The following is a 17,876-nucleotide window of genomic DNA, read 5'->3' on the forward strand; positions in this document are numbered from 1 at the left end:
TAGAGCCACTGGCATACCTACTAAAGCTGAAGACACGCATTTCCTACAATACAAAAATTCTACTCCTAATTACATAGTTGAGAAAAACTAAGAGACAGGCACAAGATTATATGGTTTCTATTGAGGAAAAAAAAAAAACAGGAAATAATCTGTAGCTTCATTAGCAGATGAATTACTGAATACATTGTGGTATCTTCATAAAATAAAATATAATACAACAGTTAAAATGAAATAATTATGATCCAAATACATAATTTACGTGTGTGTGTGTGTGTGTGTGTGTGTGTGTGTGTGTACTGAGTAAATTGCAAAGGTACAAAATGAAAAAGTATGATGCTATTTATATGTTGGTTAAAGACAATCAAAGCAATACTACATATTGTTTAGGGATGTAAATCTGCTTAATAAAAGTATAAAAACAGAATGTATAGAAATGAAAAAGAAGAGGTTACTTTTTGATATGGTGGTAGATGAATGGGGTTGGGCAAGAATGCAAAATGGACTTAAATTATATTTTTTAACTTTTTTTATTTTAAAAAATGTTTAAATGTTAAAGAACATACAAATCTGGGTAATTGCTCAGTTTCCCTAGATGTCCTAGTGTGATTAAACTGGCCATATGGGTGCTTTTAACCTGGAATCCTCAAAAGTTGGGGCTGGGATGCAGGCCCTTGGGGCCCTCAGGAGGAGGAGAAGTCAAACCCAGCAGCTGGACGTCGAACCCTAACCCCTTCCTCACTCAGGCAGCTTCTTGGATCACTTCAGTTTTGATCTTTTGTGATTTGCCATCTTCCAGGCATGGCCTTTCTCCCACAGCTAAAGCCTGGGCTGGGGGAGTATTGCAGTTGTCCAAGAATCTGTTAACCAAAGTGATTATTTATTTTTAGTTAGAAGCTTAGAGACAGAAGGATCATTTACTTATAAGGAAGAGAATCTCAGAATTCTTTCATCTCTAATAAAATCAGGGTGTCACTAATCAGCTTCATTCCACTATCTGTTAGTATTCTAACGATGTGGGTCCAGCTCTAACCAAAACCACAAAGTTAACCTCCAGATTCACTGCTTCAATCCCAGCTCAACCTGCTGTAGCTGTGCAGCTGGTACCTGAAGTCCAAGGTTTGTCAGGAACCTACAGTGTGAAATAAATCTGCATGTTTGTTACTGCTGAGGGAAGAGGGGGGCGGGGGGAAAGGAGTCATAAGATTCTTCTGAAGTGACTCTACCCCAACTTGGTTGCAAGCTTCACATAGAAATCATTATGGGCCCCTCATTTTATTAAGTTTTGACAGCTTTCTGACAGCTTCCAATAAAAGCAAAATAGGCTGATTTATGGTTAAGCAGGAGAGTCCCCAGTTGTAAACTAAACACCAAAGACAGAACCAGGGTTTCTAATAGGGACCCTCTAGGAAGAAACCAAAACTACTCTTCTCCTTCTTTTTAAATTGAAATCCTTCCAGAGGTGCTTTCAGATCTTGATTCTTCTGAGCCAACCGGGACCCCCACCCTGACTCTCATCATTACCACACCCGATTTGTCTCTCCCTCTCTCTCTGACGCCGGGAACCTCCCCCAAAGCACCCACACCTTGCAGTACTTGTCCAAAGCTACGTGCCAGCGGCGGGGAGGGAGACGCAGAGGCAGTCCGCGGTGAAAGGATGAACCACTGGAGATGGGAGCTGGGTGCGGGGTCGGGACAACGTTAAACCGCTAGATCAGAAACCCCAATATTACCAATACCTGGCAGTCTTCCATTCTAGAGAACAAGTAGAGGGGAAATTAAATCGTGTTATTTGAAAATTCGTCTTCCCTCTCCTTTTGGGAAAACAAAAAAGCATCTCGTTGCAAAGCTTTCCATTCCCTCTTGCTAATGCGTTCTGTCTTCCAACTCCTTTGAAAAAGCATCCTTTGAGCAGCGTTCTTCGAAAACCTGGTTTCAGTTTCGGTGCCTTGCTGCACCCACCACGTCGGGAGGGTCGGGGAGGGAGGGGAAGCGGAGAGACGGAGGCAGAGATGGAGATGGGCGCTCGCTCACCGGTCGCCTCCAGGTAGCCGGAGTGCTCCGCAGCGCCGGGCGGCCGGGGCGGAAGGCGCCCGCGCGGGGCGGAGACCCGCCCAGGCCGCTCTTATAGGCGAGCGCGGGGCGCGCCTGGCCGGGGGCGGCGCCGCGCGCCCGGCTCGCCTATAAGGAGCTGTCCGCTTCCCGGGTGCTGATTCCAGCTCCAGCGGTCGACCGGGTGGATCGGGCGGTCTTCCTAGCTCGGCGCCTGCGGTCGCCTTGGGTTTGGATTTGCACCTTGAAGGAGGGGGACTCGGAGGAGGAGGAGGCGAGCGAGGAAGGCTTGTGCAGCTGGCGGCAGTGGCGGGGACTGTAGCCACATCTGCAGCTCCGGAGAAGCCCCCGCTACGCTTTCCGTAGAGCGTTTGGGCACGGGATGGAGTGAAGCGGCGAGTGCCTCTCCAGGGGGGGTGGGGGGGTCAGGCGGTGCAGTGGAGAGAGAGGCAGAGAGAGAGCAAGAGAAAGAAGACGCCGCGGCTGGCGCCTGCGAATTTGGGATTCCACTGGGAGGGACCTCTCACTCGGGGGAAATGGATTCTGGACCACGGCTGACCAGCGTTTTCACTTTGCTCTTCTCCGGCCTGTGGCATTTAGGATTAACAGCGGCGAATTGTGAGTACTGGGAGCTGGGGGCGGGTAGACGAGGTGGGAACGCTAGCGTTCGGAAAGACACCCAACTGCCCAAGCGTGTTCAATTGTGTCTGCTCCGAGCAGAGGACAAGGGGGAAATGCCGAGTGGTGTGTTTTATCACTCTAACCATCCCAAAAGTTAGCAGAGCTCGAAGGAGCCAGCCCCGCTGGATTGTCTGCCCTTCTCCTCGGATCGCAAAGTTCGAGGGACAAGGGAAGGTTCTCTTCCCCAGCCTCCCGTCAGCTCCGCGTTCTCTGCCTGCCTGGTCTCAGCCGGGGCTTTTCCCGAGAAGGGCCCCCGGTTCGGATTGCGTGCACTGGGGGCTGAGCTTCCAGAGACAGAGAGGCTCCCAGCCACTGCACTCGGTGACAGCGGCTGCTTTCTGCCTGCAGCTGCCTGACTCGGATTTGAAGTCTGCCCAGTGCCTCACAATCCAGGGCTTCCAGCTCTCCCCTAGGCAGAGGCTCCAGTCGGGGTACCTTGCAACCAATGGGCATCGGTTTAATGGCATTGGGAGTTTTGGCCTAAGAGTCATGGCCCGATGTATTCAAACCACAAGATCAATGGCTGCCCCTGTTACAGGAGGAAGAGCTTTGATGCACACTCCACCCCCGAAATCTGTGTGCCAAAGAACACACATAATGAGTATGCACTAAGTGTACGCTCTGTCGTCCAGCTCTAACCTCGGCAAGTGCAGGGCATTTAATTTAATAGGCAGGGAGGCTGGACACCTGGGGATCTGCCACCTGCACCGTGTATTTAAAGATCCCAGTTCATCAAACTTGAATAAATCGCTAAAGCCATCAGAGGTTCAAGCTCAATTGCTCAGCTGCCTCTGTAGGCAGAGAAAGGGAAGTTTTTCCGGCCCTGGAAACTCCTAAATGAGAAAGAATGCAATTAAGCCATCTGTGTTGTTTCCAAAGATGGTTTGTCAAGATCCCTCAAGTTCCTGGGCTTATTCCCTTAACTTCTAACCTCACTGTGAACCTTGGAAATATGTAACAGTATTGGGACAGTTCTATTACTTTTACTTGTTTGTTTTAGTACTCTAAACCATCACTGTTAGAAAAGTAGGAAGACCACTTTCAACTTTTGAGTTTCTCTACCTCACTCCCCACTCTGAGGGCCAAGAGGACCTTAAGAAAGAGATGCTCAACCCAGTATTACACCTCAAAGGAAGACACCTGGAGAAATGTTGTTTCCTGAAAATGGTCCAGATTGGAGCCTGTGCTTCTACCTGTGATTGGAAGTTTTGGAGATCCAGAATCTGTAGTTAGTGGTAATGTGCCTTAAAGGTTTTATTAAAGTTTGTACTCTAAAGGAGCTCTGAAGAGGTCAGCCTCTCTAAAAGGGAGGAGCCAAAGAGCTATAGCTTAGAAATGATTTCAGAGACTAGGTAGGGACAGGGTAGAATCTGACATTTATCTTCCCCTCCTTCTCCTCCTCTACCCCCATCCTCCTGCTCCTCCTCTTCCTTTTTTCTCTTTTTGAGTAAAATTGTTCCCATGGTGCTTTAGGAAAACATCTAAGTGGCTTAGTAAGAGGGGGTTAGGCATGGGCTGAGTTAGCTTCTCTACGTCTTGCAACACTAGAGGTCAGTATTGTCCTAATGATGCAAAGGTGTGGCAGGGAACTAGCTGCGTTTTTCCTTTAGCACATATACCTATCTGAACATAGTGACTGTTTTGAGGGATGAGGAATAAGGGTGAAATAAATAGAACATACTCCAAAGGAATACAGCTTGGGGTTCCTTATGCAGCGCCTTTTCTCAAGAGCAAGGACAAAAGTGATAGTATGGCAATTTCTGTAAATTAATTGAATTATGGTTAATGTTATAATAATGCTCATAAAACCTAAATGGCACGAGTTTAAGGCTCATGCTTATCATGACTGATGCCGCAGTAAAGCTAATTCTGAACATTTAAAATAAAACTTGGTGATAATGAGCTTTAGTATTTCATCAGTGACAGTTTAATTTTCCTATTTCCAATCAGCATTTCAATTGCATGCGCACTGCTTGCTAAATATTTTGAGGTCAATGTTCTTAAAGAACAATGTTAAATGTTTTTATTTGCTGAATGAAATGTATTAATTCAGTGAACAATAGAATAGCAGCAGAAAATTACTTCTGAACTCAGGCTTGGTCTTTCAAACCTATGATGCAGAACCTCTAAGGGGGGAAAAAAAAAGAGCATTCCACAGTTCTTCCAGACTTCTATTGTCCATGCACTTTATCCATTAGACATAGGGCTTTGATTTACTGTTTAACTCCAATCCATTCATATTTATATGCATATTTTGAGGAAGAGAAATCTTCTTTCAAGTAGTCAATTTCTATAAATTTATAGATCATGTGGAGAATTTTCCCCAGGATTATTATTTCTTTATTTTGAAATAATATTTCAAGTCATTTGCGACAGTCATCTTGGAAATAGATTATTTACCCAAGATGCTCCATGGTACCTAGGTATACTTGTGAACTTCAAGTAAAAACAACTTTTAATTGGTTCCCTTCTTCTAATAATAGTTTGTTGTTGTTATTGCTGTGTATAGGATGTGTGTGTGCATGTGTAATGTGTTTGATTTTCTCATAATCTGACCAAAATTTGGGCAATTATCTGCAAGGGAAAAATGAATGCTTACCCAATTATAGATTTTATAAATTTCTAATTAAACAACATTAAAATAAATTCAGGTTAAGAGGCCAGCTACAGTATAGATAATACGAATCTGTGGGAGAACGTAATTACCAACCAGCAATAAGTCTCTGGAAATTCTCCCATTTCAGATTTTCAGGATGGGAAATAACTACAACACTTCCTTTGGGTTTACCCTGAGGGAATTAGTTAATTTCAGATGTAGCCGTGATAGGCTAGTGTTAAATGAAAAACCATTTTGCATACAATATAGGCTCCTTGGACACAAGGAGAAATAATGTGACTTGATAGTCGGTTCAAGTGAAGCCAGGAGTTTGAAACGCTGGGAGGTCTAGCCTAACAATGCCAAAGCTAAGATACCAAACACCCCTCAGGTTATGCGTCTTTTCTGTGCTCCCAGTTCAGGGGTAAAACAGGATTGAGCTATGTACCTGCTCCCAAATAGATCCTCAAAGTTTGCAGAGGTGATTCTTCAAATAGTAGGTGTGCGGATGGCCGATGGTAATGGGAGAATTTGCCGTCAGAAGGTGAGAGGAATGCCGGGGACCCTGAGAGGGTCACTTCCACTCTACTGTACAATAATTGGATCTTACGTGATTATAAAGAGCTTTAATTCCGATGTCACTTTGAATGATCTCTCAGAGTCTCATCTCTTTGTTGATCTGTACTCAGTTCACGAAGATAACAGTCTTGGGAGAGAAATCAAAAACTCTTAGCCTCTTTCTTCACAGGCAGAACTTTATCTAAAATATACAAAAATGTCAACCATATTGCTAAAGGTCTTCAAACAAAGAGATGCACTATACCTTGAGTTATCTGAAGCTCATGCACAAACCCAATCAAGAGGTACTATCACAAATAAACAAAGATCAGATTTTTTTTCAGCAGGACAGAGTTTGTGGTCAACTTCTCATGGCATTTAGAGTCATCAGAAGTGAAGGAAGCCCTATAATGCTTGTTCACAAGAGTCCTAAAATGTTTCCCGTGGTTGAATAGGTTTATCTTTGACAATCTAAATGAACTTTCTTACTTTTCTCTCCACATAGTCCTCATCTCCAAACCAGATTCATATTTTCACAACTGGAAAATGTGAAAAACAAGAGTAGCAATTTCCACCCTAGGGTATAGAATTATGAGAAAATCCTTTTCTCTAAAAATAACCTTACTACCCTCCTACTCGGCTCTTATTCTCATTCTAAACTCTGAACTACAGTTTTGTTTTTTCCTTGCTCCTCTCGCCTGTTCTTTCTTCAGTGGAACCCAGGTTTCCTCCTCGACATTGCTTTACTTTTCAGTGCCCATTTATTACAAAACGAAGTAATGTGGTAACATTGGAAACATTTCTACAACCTTTCATTGGTGAACCAAATTCCTTTATCTTCTCTACCAGAACGCTGCTGAAACATGACCTCTATAGACAAGGCTAATTATCCTTGTCATATAGGACAGTGGGGAGAGGGTCTAGTTACCTGAAAGGCCAGAATAGAAAAGTCACTCACTCAATTAGACTTCATTTTGAAGCTTCAGGGTACTCATTTGGAGCCATTAATGACATTTTTTTGAATTCGTAAGGGAAGTTGTCTTCATTCATCAAAATTCTGACACTTTCTGGCTGGTGTCCTTGCAAAGGTTATTGACGTATCCTAATGATTTTGGTGTTTTAAGTAAAGACATTGGAGCAAATGATGATTAAGTTCTTATCTAGCCTTAATGCACTTTTATCTTTAACTGCTGATGTTGTGTACTGGCCATTCCATTTGGATACTTCTGGGATGATGGTACTCAAAATTGTCAAGCAATTATATTTAGAATAACAACATAATAGGGTTTTAATTCCCACTAACTGCTGTGCACTTTATAACTCTCGCTTCATGTGCTGTGTCCACATGATTTGGGAAAGCAGCACTGCTATGTAGACGTTATTAAATCCAGTTTACAGATGAGTAAATTTAAGGTTAATAGAAGTTAATCATTTTCCTAGGATCATCAAGCTAAGCAATGAAAAAATCAGGATCTGCACCTATGTCTATCCCTCTCCAAAGATCAGACTCTGCAGGAAATGAAATCAATTCCTGTGCATTCGGATGGGGTCCACGTGTAAGCATCTGCGGAATGTTGCCTTGGGGTCTCTGGGCTTAGTCTCTGTAGCTTTGTCCACAGCAAAGGCCACAGAGGCAGCAAGTTCCACCAGGGCCAGCGCCTGAGTTACACCGTAAAAACGATGCCAAACATCACATGGTCAAAGATACAAAGGCTCATATCTGGATGAGCACCAGATGTTTCATTTCGCTTTTACAAGTTTCAGTTTAAAACTTGATAAGGAAAGGGCAGAGGCTTGATGAAGACTTGTGACCACCCACACACGAACACCCAACCATCCCATGAAAGTTACTTCTGTTGGCATCATGACTTGTAAGTCTATAGGTGTCAGATCAAACATATTAATTAAATAGCAGGTATGACCTTTTCCCAGCACAGGGCTGGTCCTCAATACTCCTCCCATGTTCCCTAATTTCTCTGTTATGGAACCCCACATTCCACAAACAGGCCACATTTTCTCATACCTCCTTGTATTTATTTGCATATGTTGTCTACTTAGTCTAGAATACCCTTTCCCGTCTTTTATGTTCTGTCACTTTCTTCCAATCCCACACACACACACACACTTTCCCCGACTGAGTCCCTGTATGTTATTGCTGTATTTCCATCACACTTATTATAGTCCTTGACTCCCAACTAGATGCAAATTTCCCTGATGATCACACTTCATTTGAATGTGTATGTTCAATACTGAAAATCTTGGATGAATGAATGGATGAGAGACTAAACGAATGGCTTCCAACTAAGATTTTTCATTTCTCAGCTAAAATCCTTCTACGGTCCAATTGCTGGAGTCTTTTAAAATATATCTGCCTTATGGTTTTTTTTTTTTTAATTTTTAACTAGTAAGTACTACTTAGTCTAGTTTTGGAAATGTGAAGATGTTAGCATGCTCAGCTGTTAGGTGAGAGAGCCAAAGCTTAGATCATTTGATTGGATATGAGAACCGGAGGAAGGGCCCCTACCCTTATACAGAGCTGCTCATTTCTGTAACTTTCCTTGCTGAGATGACCTTATTTATGTGTCAAATGGCCATTTGTTCCTAAAAGAGAAAGCCCTTCCACCTGTTTGGCCTCAGTCCTAGGTTTGAGCTAATTTTATTAACTTGTTTTTGCAATTTTAATGAGGGTTTTGTATATAGTCTATTGCTATAAAAATTCTTCCTCGTAGTCCAGTGTTCAGTATAAAGAGGAAAAGTTTCGATTCTATTTAATAGGGCTTTAGTAGTAAATTACTGGAAAGATCCAATTTCATTGCAAACCTATAACACTTCCCTGATAATATTATGTTGAGTCTCTAGTGTCATCTCAAGCTGCGGTTGGGAGATTTAAGTGTTAATAGTTTGTGTGTGTTACTCATTTGAAAAGTTTGTTGAAGAAATGAGTCTCAGTGAAAGGTTCTCTCTCCTAAACTCAAGTTTTTCTATGAGGCTGGAGACATAAAGATGCATAAGAAGATAGAGTCTGTGAGCTCTGGGAACTTTGAACACGAGCAGCCAGAAAAACACATCTTGGATCACGTTGAAGTGATAAATATCATAACAAGGGAAGCACAGGACAGAAGGCACAGGGGAGCATCTCAGACTGGCTGGGGCATCAAGGAAGGTTCTCTGAGGGAAACAAAATGCAAGCCAAGACCTACAGTCAGACTTCACCAGATGGGGCCAGGAGGAGGGGTGATTACAGGCTTCTGGGTGACGGCATGACAGGGAGGCTTGTCGTAGTGACAAATTGTAGGAGTGGCTCATAGGCACAGGGATGGAAGAAGAAACCAGATCAGGTAAGCATAGGAGTCTTTGAGTTCTACTGTTGAGCTATGGATTGTCACTGAAGGATTTTGGACACAAAATTAGATAATACATAATCATATTTTTGTTTTTTAGAAAAGTCACCCTGTGAAGGATGGATTCGAAAGAGCGAAGACTAGTAGCAAGAAAACCCGTGAGGAGATTATTACAAGTAACTCGGGTGGTAATTAATAAGGGCCCGAGGAAGAAACTTTCAGAACCTGCAAAGGTTATAAAGAATCAGAAAGAAAATCCTGGCCAAGTAAATTCAAAACATAGGAATACATGAGCTAGTAAACCCACAGAAGGCACAGATTCGCGGTTAAAACATATTCTATAGCTGTTCCCATTGTTTTTGACAAATGAGAGCAATAGATGCTAGAAAAGGTGCTCTGTTCTCCGAAATGAAGTTCTTCTCTGGGAATACCAAACGCCCATATTCTCAGCGCAGTATATTTCATATTTGCATGACACCACATTGCACGTGCTGTCTGCATCGATCACCCTGATGCGTCTTCTAGTCTGTAAATTACGCTGGTTTTTGTCAGCAGAGTGAGAACTAGTCATGAAGGGATGTGCAATTAAACCTCTGCGTCCCCGTTCTCACCCCCACTCTGGCAGGGGGGTGAACTAGGGATCATTGCTCCTCTCAGGGGTGGCTCCGTGGAAAGAGAAACCGGCGACACAGTGCCATGTTGATTTGTCATCATTGGTAATTGATTTGCTGGCATAAATTCCATGTCTCTACATGTCTAATTGCTTTTGTGCATATTCCTGGGGGTTGATTAATGCCATCTGTTCACTGGATCAGCTGAATTGATTGAGTTTTAAAGGATGACAACAGTAATGTTGAAGATAGAAAGAAAGTGAAGGAAAATGTCAAAACATCACTCATGATGTATATTATTTTTAACTACCCACCTTTGGAAGCAGATATATCCTTCTGAAGACAGTCCAAGGCAAATGACAGTCTAAAGAAATCTGCCTAAGAGACAGATGCTTGTAGATGTTAGTCTAGGCTACTGTTTGCTGAATATATATGTTCAGTTCCCTCCCCCTCCCCTTGCTTTCCCTTCCTCTCTGTCCCATTCCTTCTCTCTATCATGCGGCCATATATTGGGTATTGTCATTGCCTTTTATACTTTGGGTGTTACTGTTGTCTTTTATACGCTGGGTATTACCATTGGCTTTTATACGTTGGGTATCACCATTACCTTTTATACTGTGGGTATCACCATTACCTTTATATGTTGGGTGTTACCATTGCCTTTTATACTTTGGGTATTCCCATTGGCTTTTATGTTTTGAGTATTACCATTGGCTTTTATACCTTGGGTATTGCCATCGACTTTCCCCTGATTGTGTAGAGATGTGAGAGGAGGCAGAGGAACGTCTGTTGGATTCCAGGGCTGCCTGGCTGAACTACATGGGCACAGTCACCAACTGTGAAAATCTCCCATCAAGGCCAATTCTAAGGGCCCTCCTGACAGGGACCTGTCACCCACTGCACTCGGGAAAGCCCACCGCATGCCAACACCCCCCACCCATCTGTCCCCAAACAACTCTTCTGCTAACTCCCCTAGCCCCCAGATCTGTACACTTGAGAAAGGGCCTCTCAATTCACAGAGATAAGCCTTAAGGCACAGAGCCTCCCTGGGAAAGAAAACATAGGAACTTAAATCTAGACTGAACTCTGCTTGTCAGAGAGAAAGAGATCTTTTCTAGAAGAAACGTTTATAGAGGAGACAGGTATCCGAGTGTGCTGGGTGGGGGAAGCGCAAATTAGAGGAATGGTCATGATGTCTGAGTCAAGGGTTATTACCTTGATTTCGTCCAGGCTGATTCTCTGTATTACAAGCCTGAAAGTGGAGTGTGTGGGCAACGGTGGTGGGTGGGGCGGGGAGACAAAAGACAGTGGAAAGGGCACAAGTCGCACAATTCTGGGTTGATTTATTTCTCACTCAGTGAGTATTTCCTATGGATATTAACTTGGACCTTATAAAGTCAGTGTTACTCTGGATACAACACACATAATGGGGGAACTTAATAATTATACTTCTTATTATGGTTACTGATGAACCCCAGCGTGGATTCTCTCAGCATCAGATACAATACCAGTTAGGGCAGAGACGACTGCATTTCGTTCCCAAGCAGAGATGGAAGGGCCTCCGCTCCCATCAGAGAGCTGAGTGATCGCCCAGGCAAATCGAAACTTGTTCTCATTTTAATCTGTGTCAAAGGGACTGTGGGCAGGATCGGTCTCCACCTGACAGAGACATGTGACCAGCTGCGTTCCCCACTCGACTCCTGGGCTCTGTCACAGGATGATCCCTGCTCTCCAGGCAAGTGAGACCATTTGCTGGAAAGCTCACAAAGGGAGTGGAGAAAAGGGCTTCATCTAGAAAAGGAAGGAGGACTCCCCCCCACCCCCCAGAAAGCCCTTGCTGAGGATGTCAGCATTAAGGGGGAAGTATCCTTGAACAGACCATGAGAAAAAGTCAGTAAACCTGAGCCGGAGCATGTGCCTAGTGTCTCCAGGATCCTAAGCTTCCGTTTGCGGGAGACCCAGGGAGATGGAAGTTAAATCCTCAGGTGGAGAGCCGTGCTTTCCTCCTGGGTACCGCCGAAGACTGCTTTTGGTGAATAAATAGTAGGCGTGTCCTTTTATTCTTGTTAATGCCAGGTTTAATATCAGGTGCTGATCCTGCTCGATGAATGATAAATTCTAGTGCATCGTTTCTTCATTCAAACACTGCTTAGGCAAAGCCTGCTGTGCGTGCATTTCTCTGAACATCCATGAAAGCCTACTTTTGAGGAGAGGAAGATCGGGATGGCCCTCAACGTAGCGCAGACGGAACAACAACAAAAGATAACAGTGTCCCTTCAGAGCAAAGCCAAGGCACTGTGGCCCTCCACTCTGGCCTTGCCCAGCTTCCTAAGCACCTCTTTACTTTCCCTGGGTCTTTTCTCTCTGCTTCCTCCCCCTCATCATTTCCTCCACTTCACCCCCATTTGCCTTCTTTCTGATGCTCCTTCTTTTCCTTCCTTCTTCCTTCCCCCCGCCCCTCCCAGGATCCCCCTTTCTCTGTTCTCCACCTCTCTCTCTCCCTTCTATCTTCCTGCCCTCACTCTGGCTGATTCAATTAACATTTACTAAATGACTTTGGCTTTTTTTTTGTTTTATGGCCAAAGCCAACATTGCCGTTGGAGCGTGGCTGACTGGAAAAAAAGAAAAAAAAAAAAAAGGAGAAAGAGAGAGTGGATGTGAACCCAGGGGAATCTGAGAGCTCAACTTCCCGTGGCTGCTGGAGCATGTAATGTCTTGAATTTTGTCTTAAGCACTCAGAGAAATTTGCATCCAGCTCCATATTAAATCCACGTTTATATTACAAGGAAAATAATTTTCCACAATCTCCAATTAAAGATGAATGAGTGAAATAGATCCACTCAACCCCTGGAAAATGACCACGCACGCCCAGGAGCACAAGCTTGAGTTCTGTGGCTCCTCCTCCCTATTTACGCCTTCTGGAATTCCTATGGGACGGGGAACAATTTCCAGCTTCCTTGTCTCTCCTCTCGACCTCGAACCACAGGCAGCTTCCTTTCCCATCGCCAGTGCCTGGTCTGTGAGCTGCAGATGATGCTACACCAAGCATGGGGGATGAGAAGGGCTTATCAGTTCACAGGAGGGATGGAAACCCACACACCTCCTTGGTGAACAGAAGTGGAGCCTTTTGGAGGGAACGTGGGTCAGCGGTCTGCCCAGCCCCGCTCCGGGTCTGTGCTGCCCCCACCGCGTCACCTGACAATGGGCTGCCTCCTCCACAGACTTTACCTTTGAGTAAATGGGCTCTGCCCAGTTACTGGATTGGGGTCAAGGAGGGCAGGACCGTTCTGCTCGGAGGCAGGCTGAGCCACCAGGTTATTAAAAGAGAGATTAATGCTTCTCTTTCTATGACAATCAGGAAACTTTGGTCAGGGTCAAAAGAAATGAAACCAGCAGATAGGAACACTGAATGTTGGAGATTAGAGATAAAGCCACGTGTTTCTTTGTTGGCAGGGTTCCCAAATATACACCTCCCGCCAGAGGTGGCAGCTGTGAGACTCACTCTGCTCCTCGCCACAGTCTTCCTTGATAGTTGTCCTTCTCTCTGTTCCGAAGTGAGGATGTGCTGGCTTGCAGGGTTAGGTAACTTCCCGAGATCAAATAGCTCACCCTGGGATTAGAACCCACGTTTCCCTGACTCCAGGGTCCATGTTCTTTTTCACTCTATCTGCCCTTTCCTTGAACCCAAAGCTAAGGCCGCGCCAGTCTTGAACGTGAGGTGTTCAATCTTGCAGACCCAGTGCATCTCTCTGATCTAGGGTTAAGAAAAGGCTTGTCAGTCTAGACTCCAGTTTCCTCCCCAGTGTTGGGGGTGGGGGTCATCTTATTCAAACCTTGCAGTGCTTCTCCCACCCCTAGAAGTCCCTCTGGCAAACAGTTCTGGTCAGTCTAGCTGTTTGTAAAAGTGGGTTGTCTTGCTCGTTGAAGCCATTAAGGCTCTGTCCCTATCATTGGTGGCCTTGCGGGTTCCATGATCGGTGTCCACTGTTAGTGTGCCTGTTTCTATTTTGTGCTCCCTAGGGACCGTACTCACCAAACTACGCCAGTCCTAGACTTCGCTGGAGGGATGCTCTGTCTTTGTTTAAGTTGGCGCTAATAAGAGAACCCTTATTCGTGATACTTAGATCACAGGTTCTAACAAGGATCAGGTGACATTCAGATCTGTTCTCCATCTTTGGCTGCAAAGTTGGCCCTGTACCCAGCTCCTCACCTATTTTCACCCAGTGGGGACAGATGGAGGGAGCGTTTTGAACCAGCACATGCCCGTACCATTACTCTGCACCCCAGACTAGGCGCCGGGATGAGCATCTGCTCTGCTGGCCTCGCAGCGTCTGCTTAACCGAGGAGGCACCCCCAGTGTCCAGTTTCCTCTCATCGCCAGCCACCTGGAAAGCCAGGCCAGGGAATTCTGGGCCTTCTCCTCCAGCACCCTGCTTTTGTCCCTTCAACAAGGTGGGCTATTGTTTGACTCAGCTGGGAGGTCTTTGCTTCTCCTCCGTCCTCTTTTTTGGCTCTTTTCTCATCTCAGTGGACCTACCTGCTTAGGTTTAGAGAGGCTAAGTGATTGGTTGGATGATCAGCATCCTCTGAATTTTGCCTCTCTTTCCTGCATCCCTGGCTGCTGCTCAGAAAGGACTTGGAGGATCCTGAAGTAGTTTCCACCGAGGCAATTAATAAGCACCATGTTCTAGCTCTCAGAAAGAACTAGTTAGTGTTCTAAGTAATAAGATCTTAAATATTTAAACTTATTTTAGGAGAAGAACATTTTGGTCTCCAAAATGAAATCTTACGTAGAATTGCAGTATGTAAAATAAGTTACACGGACTGGTGCTTTGGGGAAAATGGGGAGAGGTGGGGCGGAACCCGATCCCTCAGCCTTCTTCTCTGTCTGATTCTCCCTGGAGGTACCACGTGAAGACTCCTGCCTTACCCTTAATGGTAGGAATGTCTAAGTCTATCATTGTATGCAACAGTGATTAGGCACATGAGGGTTTTAAGGAGAAGTGGGGGTGATGCCTTCAATGGTGGTCAACATGTTGCTTGTGTACAACAGTGATGCCACCTGGATGCTTTCCACCTGCCTCTGTTTGCATCAGTTCATGACCTGCTGTTGACGTTATTAAATACTACCTCTGCCCCACTGCCTATGTTTAACTCTTTGAAATCTGTTCTATCTTGTTGCTCTTTTACATAAGTCTCAGGGCAAGAGAATCTTATTGGCATTGACTGATTCGAAAATGATACAGGAAAAATTTGGGGTGAGAAGATGGCCGTGCCCCAGGTCTTGGCTGAGTCTCTGGGGCGTGTGCCGCCAAGTGTGGGTCCTTGGCTTCACCCAGGAAAGAATTCAAGAGCGAGCCACAGTTGAGTAAAGGTAGATACATTCAGAGAGATACACACTCCATAGACAAAGTGCGGACCGTCTCACTCAGAAGGGAGAGAGGCCATGAGGCGCAGGGGTTGTTAGTTTTTATGGACTTGGTAATGTCATATGCTGACATGTGGGAGGATTGTTCCAACTGCTTTGGGGAAGGAGCAGGGATTCCCCGGAATTGGGCCATCACTCACTCTTTGACCTTTTAAGGTCAGCCTTGAAACTGCCCTGGAACCTGTAGGAGGACCATTTAGTAGCTCTTGTATATTAATGACCATGTGCTGAAGCTCAAGGTCCACTGGGAGTTGAATCTTTCCCCATCTTGGTGCTAACTGCTGAGTCATTCTTTTAATGATTGTGCCCTGCCCCCTTCCTTCCTGTCTCAAAAAGATAGCAGCTTGTCAAACAAATGTCTCCTCATTTTGATCTTCACGTCCACAGCCATTCTTGTGGTAAACAGAAATTATCTTGTAAAGGTCCTTGAATTGCCCACCTCCACCTCAGATATTCCCTTCGACCTTTTCAGAAGAAGGGATTTCACGTTAGCCATATAGTGAATGGCGAAGTAACCACGTAATAAGCTGAATCAAAGTTAGGCAGGTTAAGTGAAACCCAAACACAGACCTCATGGCTGGGTAAGAGGGTCCAGCTCAGGGCTCCCCCCTCATCTCATGCCTCTAACTCCTAACTTGCGTGAGAAACGGACGTCTGGCTGCCATCTGAAGCCCTCTCAGTGTGCTCTGATGTTAATCAACGTGACCAGAAGTGGTGAAAGGACACGAATGGAATAAAGTTGTAGCACATCCAGGCTCAGTCTTGGTGCCTGACTCTGGTAGGGGTGTTAATTGAAATCACACGCCTGCATGTTTGCTTAGCGTACCATTCATTAGAAAGTCACATTGCTTTCAGATCTACGCTGCACTCTCATATGAGCAAACCCCTAAAGCTCTTGCCCTGAATTCCTAACAGAATTTAATACAATGAATAAAATCATTTATATATACACATACATACCTATACATGTACATGTATATTAAAATTTGAGATATTATTTATTTTCTTTCGTGTTTAATAAACCCGGTAGAATTTTACATGTATATGCACATGTGTATCCACTTATTCTGGAGAATGTCAAAATTCATCATCCCCCAAGGTCAATATTGACTTGGGTGTCACCTTTCTGAATATTTACCTCTCTAGCTAATGAATTGAAATGGGCATTTGGATGGAAATTAATATCAATTTATTTTCTGAAATTGAATGTGTTTTGCCAGGAGGATGGATAAAGGCTCTTGGGAGATGTGCAAACGCGTCCCTCCAAGCGTGCTCTGATTCAGGGCGGCGATCAGTAAGCGTCCTTTGCATTCTGATTTACTGTGGCTTTTTTTTTTTTAATAGTTCACATGATTCTTTTACCTAATGGACAGAATGTAAAACTTCAAATACATTCAGCTTGACATCGGAGTAACATAATCAGGAGATAATGATACTTGAGCATATGGACAATAAGCATACATGGGATTAATGAGCACCTCGGCCTTGGAATTTATTTAGGACAAGATACCATTACCTGAGAAACACAGAGCTCCTTCAACAATGATCTAATTAAATCAAGAATACAGGAAGAGACATAAAATTACAGAGTGGTTCCTCTGGTTTTGAGGTATCGATTTGTTGTTTTGAGAAAACCTTATGATGTGTTATGTGTTTTGGAGACACGATATATATGTCTGTGCGTGTGTGGTGTGTGTGTATTTATTTGTAAATTGCTCACTTCGTAGTAACAGTAGTCAGTACCGCACCCATGTTTAGGTATCTTTTAATATATCAAACCAGTTTGAAATTCTTTCTAAAATTGTGAATCTACAGCAGAAATAGTTCCTATTGTTTCTGATGTCACTGTTTTATCAATTTTGGGTACTAAGTAGCTATATTTTTGTATATACACACATATATGTATACATTATATATATTCGTGTATATATATATATATATACACACACACACACATATATATATAGTAATGTTCTGGCTTAAAAAGAACTGGTAAGACATTTAAATAAAACTATCACTGTAACAGGCTGTGTTCTGTTACATATGCAAAATATATACATTTTTTTTTCTATAGCAAAATCCACACACATTGCGTTCTTGGTTTTGTCCTTTCGGTGTGATGTCAGCAAATCTTTTCTAGCCGTTAATGGTCTGAGAAAAGACTTGGATTTAAGAAAGAACGTCATCATTAAGCACAGGCTGTGGCTTTGTAGTCGAGGGAAGAAACCACTGTGAAAATTCATTAGTAAGGTTAATCCAAGAAACACCTGAGCGAGTGAAACAAAATCAATTCAAGGGGAGAATGTATGACTCTATTGATGTTCTCCCCCTTGTTAACACATTGTGCGGGGTAAAGATTTCTATGTTTTCTGCATAAATATCAATTTTTGTTGGAAAATTCACTTCGACTTACTGGGTTCCTATTGCGAAGTGTTGTGTGGCTTTGTTGAAGAAATGATGTCGTTTCGTGCATGGGGAAATAAAAACACCTCACTTGTCAGCCAATGAAAGTCTCATTTTCACACCACCCTAATCTCATCCAACATTAGAAGCCAAAGCCAAGATGGCACCTCTGCTTTGTTGTGCTGGGACAATACGATTCCCAGAAGAAG

At 43.9% G+C, this 17,876-nt stretch overlaps 1 protein-coding gene across 1 annotated transcript in view; it reads left to right on the forward strand.

Moving 5' to 3' along the window:
* Positions 1-2,308: 2,308 nt before the first annotated feature.
* The window catches only part of CNTNAP5 (contactin associated protein family member 5), a 735,160-nt gene continuing 719,592 nt past the window's right edge, over positions 2,309-17,876 (forward strand). Inside the window, 1 exon segment of the mRNA XM_032479187.1 lies at positions 2,309-2,667. Within this exon segment, the coding sequence (XP_032335078.1) occupies positions 2,586-2,667 (82 nt within the window). The 5' untranslated portion in view covers positions 2,309-2,585.

Source organism: Camelus ferus, chromosome 5 (genome assembly GCF_009834535.1).
Source record: "Camelus ferus isolate YT-003-E chromosome 5, BCGSAC_Cfer_1.0, whole genome shotgun sequence".
Classification (NCBI taxonomy): Eukaryota; Metazoa; Chordata; class Mammalia; order Artiodactyla; family Camelidae; genus Camelus; species Camelus ferus.